Genomic DNA, 12,661 nt, shown 5'->3' on the forward strand with positions numbered 1-12,661 from the left:
GCAGTTTCTCCGTGTGTGTATTACTATCTTAACACATCTAAATAGTCCTTCCAAACATATGAGATGAATTTAAGAATAAATGTACCAATTCCTTTCTTGCAGTTTCGTTTTGCCACTTGCAAAGACGTGGTGATGATGGTGGTGGGGGGCTTGTGTGCCCTCATACACGGAGCAGCTTCACCTCTCATGCTGCTGGTTTATGGCATGATGACAAACACGTTTGTGGCGTATGAGTTGGAGGTTCAAGAACTGAAAGACCCGAACAAGACATGCATCAATAACACAATCTATTGGGTAAATGACTCAGTATATGAGACACCTGAAAACAGCACTGTGGACTGTGGGTAAGTCTCAGATTTTAATGGGATTAATGAGTTAGAGAAGAGCTGCTGTTGTATTCATTTTGTTGTCTCTGCAGGGTGGATATTGAAGCACAGATGACCATGTTTGCATACTACTATGTTGGAATTGGATTAGGAGTTCTGGTTGTTAGTTACTTTCAGGTGAGTATTTGTTTTTCTTTTTAACCCCTCTGAAGTCATTTTGCTTTTTGACACTGTAATGCATATTTTCACAAACTATAAATGATTCTAAACTCTGATTTTCTGCTGTAGATTGCCCTCTGGGTGTCAGCGGGTGCTAGACAAATTCAGAGGATAAGAAAAACTTACTTCAGAAAAGTAATGCGGATGGAGATTGGCTGGTTTGACTGTAACTCTGTTGGTGAACTAAACACAAGGATATCAGAGTGAGTTGGGCCTCTTTTATCTGCATACCAGGCTGTTATCAGTGTTTAAGTGTTATTGTTTCTCTACAGTGACATCAATAAGATTAACAACGCCATCGCTGACCAGGTGTCCATCTTTATCGAAAGGATCTCCACGTTTGTTTTTGGCTTCATGGTCGGATTCATCGGCGGATGGAAGCTGACTCTGGTGGTCATTGCTGTGAGCCCCCTCATTGGTGTAGCTGCTGGGCTGATGGCCATGGTAAGGGGACAGCTATGAATCAGATGGAAAGATTTCACTAGTGAAAAAAAACATGAAGAAACTTGTAAACTTTAAAAGGTCCTCTGAGGATATATATATATATATATATATATATATATATATATATATATATATATATATATATATATATATATATATATATATATGGCGGGGGGGGCAGCCTATTTTCTATACTCAACAGAACAGTACCAAAAAGAGTGATATGTATGTAGAAGGATGACTTTTCGTTGTTAGAAAACACTACCAGGACAAAATGTACTCAACACAAACTAAAATGTCCTTCAGTAGCTTTAAGTTCAGATTTCTCTTTATTTAAGATTTTTTAGCTTCTTATAATGCCACAAAGATAAATAAAAGATTTTTTGCATCATTGTTTCTGTTGTGGCTTTAGGCTGTGGCCAGGCTGACGGGACGAGAGCTCACCGCGTATGCAAAGGCAGGAGCAGTGGCTGATGAGGTCCTGTCATCAATCAGAACAGTAGCTGCTTTTGGTGGAGAGCAAAAAGAAGCAGAAAGGTTTTTTATTTTCATCTTTGTCACAAGACATTTTTTTGGTATGCAAATGATGAAGAGCCATTTATTTTGTACAGATATGACAAGAACCTTGCAGAAGCTCAGGACTGGGGCGTGAAAAAGGGTGCAATCATTGGTGTTTTTCAAGGATACCTTTGGTGCATCATTTTTCTTTGTTTCGCCTTGGCCTTTTGGTATGGTTCTAAATTGGTCATCGAGACCAAAGAGCTCTCTCCCGGTACCCTTATTCAGGTATGGAATTAGATACATTTAACTTTGGAGACTCTATGTGCACTTGGGTTAACTGTTGTCTGTTATATCAGGTATTCTTTGGAGTACTCATGGCAGCGATGAACCTGGGCCAGGCCTCACCCTGCCTGGAGGCTTTTGCTTCTGGTCGTGCTGCTGCAAAGTCCATCTTTGACACAATTGACCGGGTAAAATCAGGATGTTAATTCATACTTTGATGCAAGAAAAGAATTGTCATCAAAAAATATTTTTGTTCTGTAACACTCACAGAAGCCAGAAATTGATTGTTTCTCAGAAGAAGGTCACACATTGGAGAATGTAAAAGGTGACATTGAGTTTCAAAATGTCACCTTCTTCTACCCATCACGGCCTGAAGTCAAGGTAAATCAAAACTGTGGGTTAAAACTCAGTGCACCTTTTTCATGCACATTCCTCAATTCTCCAAATCTAACTTCACAACTACTTTCTTATAGATTTTAGATGACCTGAGCCTGCAGGTCAAAGCAGATGAAACCACAGCTTTTGTCGGACCAAGCGGCTCTGGAAAGAGTACCACAATTCAGCTGATCCAAAGGTTTTATGACCCAGTGGGAGGAATGGTAACAATCTGATCAACATCAAATAAAAACTTAATCCTTTCAATGTACTGTGTTATTTATACAGTTCTGTTTCATAGGTAACTTTGGACGGTCATGACATTCGTACTCTGAATATCCAGTGGCTCCGGTCCATCATTGGTATTGTAGAGCAGGAGCCGGTGCTGTTTTCTACAAGTATCGCAGAAAACATCCGGTATGGCCGACCTGGAGTCACAATGGAAGATATCATTAAAGCATCTAAACAGGCGAATGCTTACAATTTCATTATGAATTTACCACAGGTACATTTCCATTTTCAAAGATGTTATAAAAGGAATTATAGTGCCTTCAGCAGTTCCTGCCAAGCAAGTGAATTTGTTTTGATATAATCGAGCCGAAAATTAACATGCTACTTCTTATTTACAAGACATTTGATACTCTGGTTGGGGAAGGCGGAGGTCAGATGAGTGGAGGACAGAAACAGAGGATTGCAATTGCTCGCGCTCTGATACGCAACCCAAAGATCCTGCTGCTGGATATGGCAACCTCTGCCCTTGACAATGAGAGTGAGGCTGTTGTCCAGGAGGCTCTGGATAAGGTGAGCTACTCTCTGCTCATAGACTGTGTTATTGAGATCACATCGAACAATTAAGACAGAAACAAAAACACACACAAAAACACAGTTGTGATTTAGAATGACAATCTAATATTATCATATTGTTTTTGCAGGTGCGGAATGGCAGGACTTCCATCTCCATAGCCCACCGTCTTTCTACCATTAGAAATGCAGATGTCATCATTGGTTTTGAGCACGGACAGGCTGTGGAGAAGGGAACTCACAGTGCGCTATTGGAGAGGAAAGGTGTCTACTTCACCCTGGTCACCCTGCAGAATCAAGACACATCCAACACACTCAATGGTAGGACTCATGGAGTGCTTCAAATGATTATAATCATGATGTATGTATCTACAGACCAGTATTAAACACAACACATGTCAATGCTCTAAGCAGTAAACAGTGGGCGTGTTTAATATAGAAACATATGGACTATATTAGAAAACATATGGACTTATTACATTTATTTGAATTGGCTGTAAAGTTACATTTCCCCAAGTGTCCACGTGACAGTTCAAACTGCAGAGAAATGCTTTTTAAAGTCACAGTCATCTGAATGTCTGTCTTCCATTGCAACACGGCACCAGATGATACGGGTCAAATAAATGTCAGCAAACTGTGAAGAGAGCCTAATGTAACCTGCACACATTTTATAAGACTAAATGATAAAACGAGTTGCTGCTGGTGCTAGTGCGTGCGTCCCATGTATGGAGGCTTTATTCATCCAAGCAGGCAGCCCAGGCTCAAATTCGACCTTTGGCTCCTTTTGTGCACGTCATTCACTACTCTCTCTTAGTGATTTCTAACTCTATCCAAAAGTGAAAAGCCTAAAATATAGATATTTTTTTAATCCATAAATAAATGACAAAATGCAATACATAGTATTAAATGTAAGTGGAAAAAAACTATAATAAACTTCCTCAAGCATGAACATTTTCTATAGCTGAGTTATGCAAGATATATATTTTTTTCATATATAAGCAATGGTAGTTTTCAACAATGAGACAGTAACTATTGTATTTCCAACCACTGTATTTCACTGATATGTATTTATTTTTTTATGCAAGATGAAATCAGTGAAGCTCATGATGGCTTTGATATGAAAGCGGGGAGTGGAAGCTGCAGATCCAGTAACAGGTACTGTTAATCAGGCACAAAGAGATATTATCGATAAAACAATGTATTAATATCAAAGTAAGTTGGTAGTCTCAATATTTCTCCTATAGGAGCCTTGTTCGGCTGAGGTCTCAGAGCACTTTATCATCAGGCAGTCTCAAGATCCTTTCAGACATGATGCTTACACCAGGATCACAGGCAATTGAGGCGAGTGCAGATGAACCAGTGGAGCCGGCCCCAGTATCTCGCATCCTCAGGTATAACCGGCCAGAATGGCCCTTCATGCTGCTGGGCTCGCTCGGAGCGGCTGTCAATGGTTCCATCAACCCAATATACGCTGTGCTGTTCAGCCAGATTCTTGGGGTGAGGGTTTTGTTCTTCACATATACTCCTGCTGCGTGTGTTGAGTTTATTTTCTGTTTTTCAAACGATATCTACAATCGTTGTATTTGCAGACTTTTGCCATTCGCGACTTGGACGAACAAAGGGCACAGATCAACGGGATATGCCTTCTATTTTGCGCTGTTGCAGTGATGAGTGTCTTTTCCCAGTTTTTTCAGGTTTGAATCCAAATTTCTAACCTTTATGGCAACAAGATTATACAACTCTGGTTACTCTTGTCCAAAAATAAAATAGGCGAGGACTGTCCTCAAAGCATGGGCTGACTCTGATTTGAATACTTTAGGGATATGCATTTGCCAAGTCTGGAGAGCTGTTGACCCGGCGTCTAAGAAAAGTAGGCTTTCAGGCCATGTTAAAACAGGAGATTGGCTGGTTTGATGACCCTAGAAACAGCCCTGGTGCTCTGACTACCCGGCTGGCCACTGATGCATCTATGGTGCAGGGGGTGAGTTTTCCAAGTTATTTAGAATACAAAAAAGAGCCATGTTTTGAATAATGATTTCAAGTATGTTTTGCATGATGTGGACGGTATGATTCTTGCAGGCAACTGGATCTCAGATTGGCATGATCGTCAACTCAATGACCAACATTGGAGCATCTTTCATCATTGCTTTCTACTTCAGCTGGAAGTTAACTTTGGTAATTTTATGCTTCCTGCCACTCATCGGGCTGTCTGGGATGTTACAGGCTAAAATGCTGACGGGATTTGCAAATGAAGATAAAAAATCGATGGAAGCAGCAGGACAGGTAAGCTCCACAGGACATTTGTCACTTAACCATGCATATAGTCACACTCCACATGACCATAATGACACAGCGGCCCTTTTGTTTTCAATCACACTCAAAAGATGATAAATATTTTAAAACACCAAGGCACATCAGCCATATTCAAACAACATATTCTTATTCTCCATCAGCAACTATCAGAAACAGCTACTTCTGCCACTCTACAGGGTATAATATAATTCTCTATGGAGACTAAATGCAAACACACATTTTTTATTGTGTAACATAATATAGTGGAAAGGCATAACATAAATAAATTCCTAGTTATTGAAAGCTAACATTAGCTGTGTTGTCTGATGGTAGCTTATAGGGTAGCTAGTATGTTTTAACTGGAAATGTCCATAATTGTCCCTGTGAATGTGTTTCCAAGTGCAGAAGGAAATGGCTCACATCCTAATAAGGGGATGTGATATGTGTATATGTCTTAGTGAGACCGAAGACTTCAGTAAACTATGCAAACTTTCTCCCACAGGTATCCAGTGAGGCTCTTGCAAATATCAGGACGATTGCAGGCTTGGCCAAAGAAAGCTCATTTGTGGAATCATACGAGCAGAAACTCGAGCTTCCCTATAAATCTGCCAAAAAGAAAGCTAACATCTATGGGCTCTGTTTTGGTTTTGCCCAGTGTGTCATCTTCATGGCATATGCTGCTTCGTTTAGATATGGAGGTTATCTGGTTAGCTCGGAGGGGTTACAATACCTGATAGTTTTCAGGTTGGTAAATGTAGTTAAATCTGTGATTTTTAGATCCTACAGTGCAATAAGATGTGTGTTTTGTTTAGTGACAGAATTTCCTTATGTTAACACAGTGCTCATATGGTCTTTCCTCAGAGTGATTTCTGCTGTAGTGATCAGTGGGACAGCACTGGGAAGAGCTTCCTCCTTTACTCCAGATTATGCTAAAGCCAAAACTGCTGCCTCTCAGTTTTTTAAACTTATAGACAGAGTCCCTAAAATTAACTCAAGCCAAACAGATGGAGAGAAATGGGTAAGTCATTTCTGTTAACATGCCAAATCCTACATAGTAGCAGGTAACTTTGCCTTGACGTTACTTTTTAAACTTATATGCCTTGTTATCCATCTTTAGGACACCTTCAGAGGGGAAATAGAGTTTCTTAATTGCAAGTTTACCTATCCGACTCGTGCAGATATCCAGGTGTTGAAAGGCCTGGTTGTGTCTGTGAAGCCAGGTCAGACTTTGGCTTTTGTTGGAAGCAGCGGCTGTGGGAAAAGCACCAGTGTTCAACTGTTGGAGAGGTTTTATGACCCTGATGAAGGTCGAGTGGTATGTGGACTAATTCAGAAATTGTTTGTATTGATCCCAAAATGGGTTTATCCGTTCAAAAGCTTATTTTAATTGTGCTATCCTATAATTTCAGTTGATTGACGATCGGCCGTCTCATACAGTGAATGTGCCTTTCCTAAGATCTAAGATTGGCATCGTGTCTCAGGAGCCAGTGTTGTTCGACTGCAGCATTGCAGAGAATATTCAGTATGGAGATAATACTATTAGTGTCAGCATGGACGAGGTTGTGGAGGCCGCTAAGAAAGCCTACCTCCATGACTTTGTGATGACACTGCCAGATGTGAGTAAAAATATATACTTATCGATATTTATTTGGAGCATTTCCTTTTCAAATCGTAATTATTAACATGTCAATGTAAGCAGCTCTTTTTCTTTCAAAATGCTTGTTTCTGAAGCTTATCGACTGTATGATCCTTTACTTTCTGTATTACTTACCTGTCGTGGGAATATGTTTTTATCCTGAAAACCTTCCATGTTTTAACAAATATTCTCTGTAACATATAGTATTGCATTAACCTGTGTGCTCTCCTCACCTTTCTATACTTTTATCAATATATTTTTAAGAAATATGAGACTCAGGTTGGTGCCCAGGGCTCCCAGCTGTCACGAGGACAAAAACAACGTATTGCTATCGCTCGGGCCATTGTCAGGAACCCCAAAATCCTGCTTCTCGATGAAGCTACATCTGCTCTGGACACAGAAAGTGAAAAGGTCACTAATTTCTTAAAACCTTAAAACAGCAATAGCGTTCATATATCCCATAAAATAAGCATTTTTCTATAATGTTCAATCTACGTGTTTACATGAGGCACAAAAAAGAGTTACTTAAGGACTGGGTACTTGATATGGCTGTTTTTCCTGCAGACTGTCCAGGCAGCATTGGATGAGGCGAGAAAAGGTCGAACATGCATCGTCATCGCTCACCGGCTGTCTACAATACAGACTGCTGACATCATAGCAGTGATGTCTCATGGAGTTGTAATAGAACAAGGCAAACATGATACACTAATGGCTAAGAGGGGGGCCTATTATAAACTGGTCACCACAGGGGCTCCTATCAGCTAGGCGCCTTCATAAAAGTATATTATGAAATTGTTGCATAGGCCTTTTTGTACAATTAAATTGAAATCTTTTTTATTTGAAATCATGCTTATTATTTCCTAACATTAGGGAGCTTGTATACAAACCATAGGAAGACCTTTTCTATGGCATATACAGGATAATGTACCATTGTATAGTATTGTATTAGAACAGAGAAGATCAGTTTTTAGTAATCATGTATTTTATTTTGAAAAACCTTGAGAAAGTATTTTTTATTGTATATTCATATTTTACTTGTAAGTGGGTTACGATTTTCGTAATGAATCTTTGGCATGTTTTTACTGTTGGAGTCAAATTACTGTCATGAAATATTGCTTTTGAAGTTTGTGTTTTTTTCATTTACAGTACATCAACCTATGCTGTATACTGTACTACCGTGAAAATTAATCTTTCTGCCTGGACAGTGAATAAATCAGGGTCCCAACCCAAGTCCCTGCAGACTAACCTTTTCAATATAACCTTTTTCTTTTTCACAAAGTCTTGACAATATAACAGCATCTAACATGTGTCCCTCTCAGTTTTTATAGCTGGCTCAGTGTTAATGATTAAAAGTTTCACACAATTTACCTCTTATTACCTCGACATTTTAACAGAATTTTTTTTAAAGGAATCGACTAGAATGTAAAACAACTGAATCACTGTTGTTATAAACCATGTATGGAACTTAACAATAAACTTAAGTCTGTATTAGTTGATTCAAAATGTCACTCTAAATTTCTCATAGTTTTCTAAATATTTAACCAAAGGTCTGTCCTATGTTATGTTGCCCTCAGCACCCAGGTAAAATGAAAACATACACACACACACACACACACACACACACACACACACACACAAACAGATGTTTCTTCAAGCTTGGTTTACCAGGTAGCCTCAGCACTTAGGACAGTTACATCATTTAATGCCAGGTTTCAGGTGCCACTGGATGCTGGGCAACCAAAGGCATGATGTGGAAGTCTATATGAAGAGTTTAACTAATCATCCTAATCTAGTTACATAAGACACTCTGTTCTACCTCATTACATTGCTGGCTGATTAATATCTTAAATCACCTGAAGGAACTCAACAACCCATCACAGATTATGTCATTTGTACAGAGCAGGAGACATGCATACACTAAGCTGTAGTTCACAAAGAGGGCAGCCAGAGGGAGGTTCTGGATAATTTAGTCCGTCCAGAGTATGAAGGGAAGTTTAGAAGTGTCAAGCAAAATACATTATCAAATAAAGGTTTCAGAATGCTTCCATGTGCTCCGTTGAAGTCTCTGGAACTGTAAATAGGAAATGTGAGTCTACATTAGACCAAAGTTACCTGTGTTCAACTGGGTTGGGATCTGGTGATTTCTTAATCACCTTCTTAGTATATAATTCACATCCTTTTATTCTCATCAGACCATTTAGTGACGTCTCATGTCAAGGATGGGCAGCGATATCGCCAAAGACAGAATAATAAGTATCTGAGTTTATTTGTGTAACACTTGTGAAAATACTCGAAACAGGCAGTCCTAATAATGATAATGAATGAATGATAATAAACACCTTAAATCAGTAGTTAATTAGAAATGAAGATACACATTACCAATAACAAAAAAAAAAGCAACGATTACAAAAATATCTTTACATAAAACTATCTCCTCAAAATAGATTTTCTCAAGGAAAACCCTCAGAACGACTTCCTTAACCTAAAGAGACCCTTTACCCCAAGAAGACGATACCCTTCCAGCATAAGAGAGTTATCGCCTAACACACATCGGGTTAACCATTCAGAAATGTTAGTGTATGTCACACAGGCAGGCCTGCACACAGAAATGTTAGAGCCCCTGAAAGGTCCCGTGAATGGGCCCTCCTAGGATATGATTTAAATCAGCATATGCATTCAAGCAGTTTATGTTAGCACTAGCCTCCAGAAAGCGTTTCACTTTTTCCCTTCAGGGTGGTCTTGGACACAAAAACTTGTCCACTTGTTAAAAATGGGATGGACTATTAATCTTACCATGATACTTATATAAAATATTATTGCTATCGAGTGCCTTAGATTTCTGAACTAATGACTGCTTATAACATGCATAATTGTACTATGCAGTGTACCAGGAAGTATCTGCATTCATTATACTACAGTTTCTCCTGTAAATAATCTCCACCTGTGGACATCATTATTCTGATATCACGACACAGAATATGAGTAGTGTAAAAAAAATTCTCAGATGTTGTTGATATAAAATAATAATTAGATTGAACTTATTTCAGCAAACAGCAGCAATTAATTATATGAGTGACATGGTGTAATGTCTCAGATTTTGCTTTGTCAATGATACGCTCGACTGAGGGTGAAGATTGTGTGAGGATGTATAAAACAACACTTTGCTCTTGCAGTGGATGGGCCAATTTTTACTGGCTTTAGGCAAAAGGGTCTGAAAAATCAAAGTTAAGTAATATATTCTCCAAGTAAGGAGTGTTTAAAAAAGAACTGTAAATGCAAATATGATCCAAAGTGTATCAGTTTTATTTCAAACATCATGACATACATGCTTTCAGATACATTTATACACTGGCTTGTACTGTACAAGTTAAACAAAAAACAAAGAAAAGCCAAAAAATGTAGGCACCCATTGTTGTTTCCATTGCAAGTTCACCACACAGCAGTATATGTAACATTCTTACAAAGGTTTGAATCTTGTTTCAGTTTGTACTATGTATTGCAAATTCAGTGCTTATGTAATGCAATAAGCGTAAATAACAGTCTAGCAGTTGATAAAATGCCTTTGCATCCACTAGTCTGTAAAGAGGACCTAATGTTGTTGATATCTTTTATTAAAAAATTGTGATACGTTTTTGGAAGTACAAAAGTACAGGATTCATGCACAGTTTAAGCTAGTTTCCTGTCATCTCCAATCAGCAAATGCACACAGTATGGAATAACAGCAACCACACCAAAAGGAACTGAAGCACTCTTACAAAACGATAGAATGTAGAACAAAAGCTCAGTGTGAGTGGGCATTTTGATCAAGTCATAAAGTTTCAGAGATGTGAGAGTTGCAGTCACACACATGAGTTTAAATCTACTTTGGTAGGCATTCTTTCCCTTACAGCTCTGAATAAACATCTGAGAGTTGACGGCGAGGCCCAGACCAAACAAGGCTCCCAAGTTTCTCACAAGACCAGCAAAAGGTGAGGTGTCAAGATGGATCCAATCAGGGTTAGCGCACCACTTCTTGGCTTTATTAACTGACCACAACAGATTGATGTCCATTGATTGGAGGAGCAGATAAAAGCCAACAGCTACACAGAAAAGGAAAATGTTCGTGTGGAGGTACACTTTCAGGCTTGCATTGTACAATGAGGGGATGTGATCAAACACTTCAGCAACCAGCATACCTACATGTTTTAGAAAAAGAAATGAACAAGATTCAATTAACAAACGTCTTGGCACATGATAAAGCAAGTTTTCTTTTGTCATATAAACTTACCTGCCAATAGACCGAGGACAACCTGATGTGGGAAATGTGTTGCAATAAAAACCCTTGAGATGCCAACACTTATCTGAATGATCCAAAAAACCATCCACAGGCAATACTTCAGAAGACAAAACCTGTAAGTTTGGAAATATTTAGACCTGACCAGAAATTAAAAACACACTGAGATTTTGTGATGCAAGTATACAAAAATAAACACATACCTTTGAATACTCTGCACTGAAGTGACAGTGGAGGATGGCCTGCTAAAGTTAAGAGCAGAGGTGATCATCACATACCACACACATGACGAGCCCATGGCATGACCAGATGGGTTACCTGCATTAAGCAACATCAAAGAAATAGTCTGACAGGGAAAGGTATATTGTGACTTTGAATAGTGGATTTTAAAAAAAGTGTGTGCACTATGTGCTTACCTGGCCCTGTTTCACATGTAATGTGAAACTGCTCTAAATGTGGCAATGAATCATTGTTATAGAAGTGAGTTTCTTGTATCCACCAGTAAGGTCGCTGCCCAAATAGAATCCTGAGAAAAAAAAGAAAAAAGTTTTGGATTAAAGTCTGACAAAGAAACACACTGCACTTTCAGATAAAATAGTTAAGTTTTGGACTATGATTACCATTTGAAAATAAGATTGAACCAATCTCCAATAACTGCCACCCATATCATCTTGATGCCAACAGTATGACTGAGATGGAACCAAAGAGGGAAATAGACAGAAAAAATATTTCGCGGGTCTCCAACAGTTGACATGTAGTTGAGGAAGTCATGGTATTCCCTGAAGTTGTTCTGAAGGTTCTGTATAACAAGGACCCCGCTACTGTACACAAAGTCCATTTGAGGTTTTCTTGCTGTGTGCCAGAGTGCAACAGCTTCTTTAGCACCAGTCAAAGCCCCATGAACCATGTTTACTCCCAAGCTAGTTTTATATCCCGGTCTGACATTGTAAATCATCCAACTGCACCATGGTAACAACTGCAAGCTCTTCAGGTCGAAGCCAAAAGGTGTAAAATAACGTTTCCTAGTCACTCAGTGCATCAGCATTTTAAGAAATGTTACAGAAACTGTTTGCACCCAGGCAGGGTATCCATTATCTGTTTTACAGACCATTGCTTTTACAGTTGTTACATATTAGCCATTGAACACACTAACAGAGCCAGTGCCCCACGTAATCCCTAGCATCCCTTCAGCCCCATTAATATTCTTCTCAGTAAACATTGCAACAATGGGCTTCCTGGAGCCTAACGCTGTTACTAAAAACACAATCCATTTGGTATCAAAAGATATTACATAAAAAACAACAATCATGGTGTTTTCTTTTTTCTTTACTATAGTTTCCTTTTTCAGACCACTTACATTTTTAAAAATTGCTAAAACAGTATATTGATGCACTATTTTTAAAATGAGACATTGACTTGTTTGAGAAACTTGAAGCTCCTGAGATTCACCACAAGGTGGCAGTATAGAACATAGTATAAAAGGCACACTATCTGCATCATAGGGAAAAAGGA

The 12,661-nt window shown here is 38.8% G+C and overlaps 2 protein-coding genes across 3 annotated transcripts; one reads left to right on the plus strand and one right to left on the minus strand.

Moving 5' to 3' along the window:
- Positions 1 to 93: 93 nt before the first annotated feature.
- Positions 94 to 8,135, plus strand: abcb11a (ATP-binding cassette, sub-family B (MDR/TAP), member 11a). Its single transcript, XM_079357723.1, has 23 exons — positions 94 to 344; positions 419 to 503; positions 615 to 748; positions 818 to 989; positions 1,402 to 1,526; positions 1,601 to 1,775; positions 1,847 to 1,960; positions 2,043 to 2,153; positions 2,246 to 2,371; positions 2,449 to 2,652; positions 2,778 to 2,948; positions 3,080 to 3,269; positions 4,034 to 4,103; positions 4,193 to 4,445; positions 4,538 to 4,642; positions 4,768 to 4,929; positions 5,028 to 5,231; positions 5,743 to 5,984; positions 6,102 to 6,258; positions 6,358 to 6,555; positions 6,650 to 6,856; positions 7,141 to 7,287; positions 7,441 to 8,135. The coding sequence occupies exons 1-23, from the start codon at positions 133 to 135 to the stop codon at positions 7,639 to 7,641; spliced, it is 3,765 nt and encodes a 1,254-aa protein (XP_079213849.1). The 5' UTR covers positions 94 to 132; the 3' UTR covers positions 7,642 to 8,135.
- Positions 8,136 to 10,156: 2,021 nt separating this feature from the next.
- LOC306832624 (glucose-6-phosphatase 2-like) lies at positions 10,157 to 12,472 on the minus strand. 2 transcript variants are annotated; one of them, XM_079357446.1, is made up of 5 exons: positions 11,770 to 12,472; positions 11,566 to 11,675; positions 11,353 to 11,467; positions 11,144 to 11,265; positions 10,157 to 10,955 (listed from the first exon to the last, which is right to left on the minus strand). In XM_079357446.1, exons 1-5 carry the CDS (start codon positions 12,102 to 12,104, stop codon positions 10,543 to 10,545), a joined length of 1,095 nt encoding a protein of 364 aa, XP_079213572.1. In that variant the 5' UTR covers positions 12,105 to 12,472; the 3' UTR covers positions 10,157 to 10,542. The 2 variants fall into 2 exon arrangements, with proteins under 2 accessions (XP_079213572.1, XP_079213571.1); XM_079357445.1 differs by having other exon boundaries at positions 10,157 to 11,051.
- Positions 12,473 to 12,661: the final 189 nt, after the last annotated feature.

This window comes from Symphodus melops (genome assembly GCF_947650265.1).
Source record: "Symphodus melops genome assembly, chromosome: 12".
Taxonomy (NCBI): domain Eukaryota; kingdom Metazoa; phylum Chordata; class Actinopteri; order Labriformes; family Labridae; genus Symphodus; species Symphodus melops.

Coding starts and splice junctions, on each gene's coding strand:
- abcb11a (XM_079357723.1), top strand. CDS start 133: ATGATGGTGGTGGGGGGCTTGTGTGCCCTCATACACGGAGCAGCTTCA. Junction 749..817: donor CTAAACACAAGGATATCAGA/GTGAGTTGGGCC, acceptor GTTTCTCTACAG/TGACATCAATAAGATTAACA. Junction 1,961..2,042: donor TCTTTGACACAATTGACCGG/GTAAAATCAGGA, acceptor TAACACTCACAG/AAGCCAGAAATTGATTGTTT.
- LOC306832624 (XM_079357445.1), bottom strand. CDS start 12,104: ATGATTTACAATGTCAGACCGGGATATAAAACTAGCTTGGGAGTAAAC. Junction 11,468..11,565: donor TACATGTGAAACAGGGCCAG/GTAAGCACATAG, acceptor TGCTTAATGCAG/GTAACCCATCTGGTCATGCC. Junction 11,266..11,352: donor TCAGTGCAGAGTATTCAAAG/GTATGTGTTTAT, acceptor CCAAACTTACAG/GTTTTGTCTTCTGAAGTATT.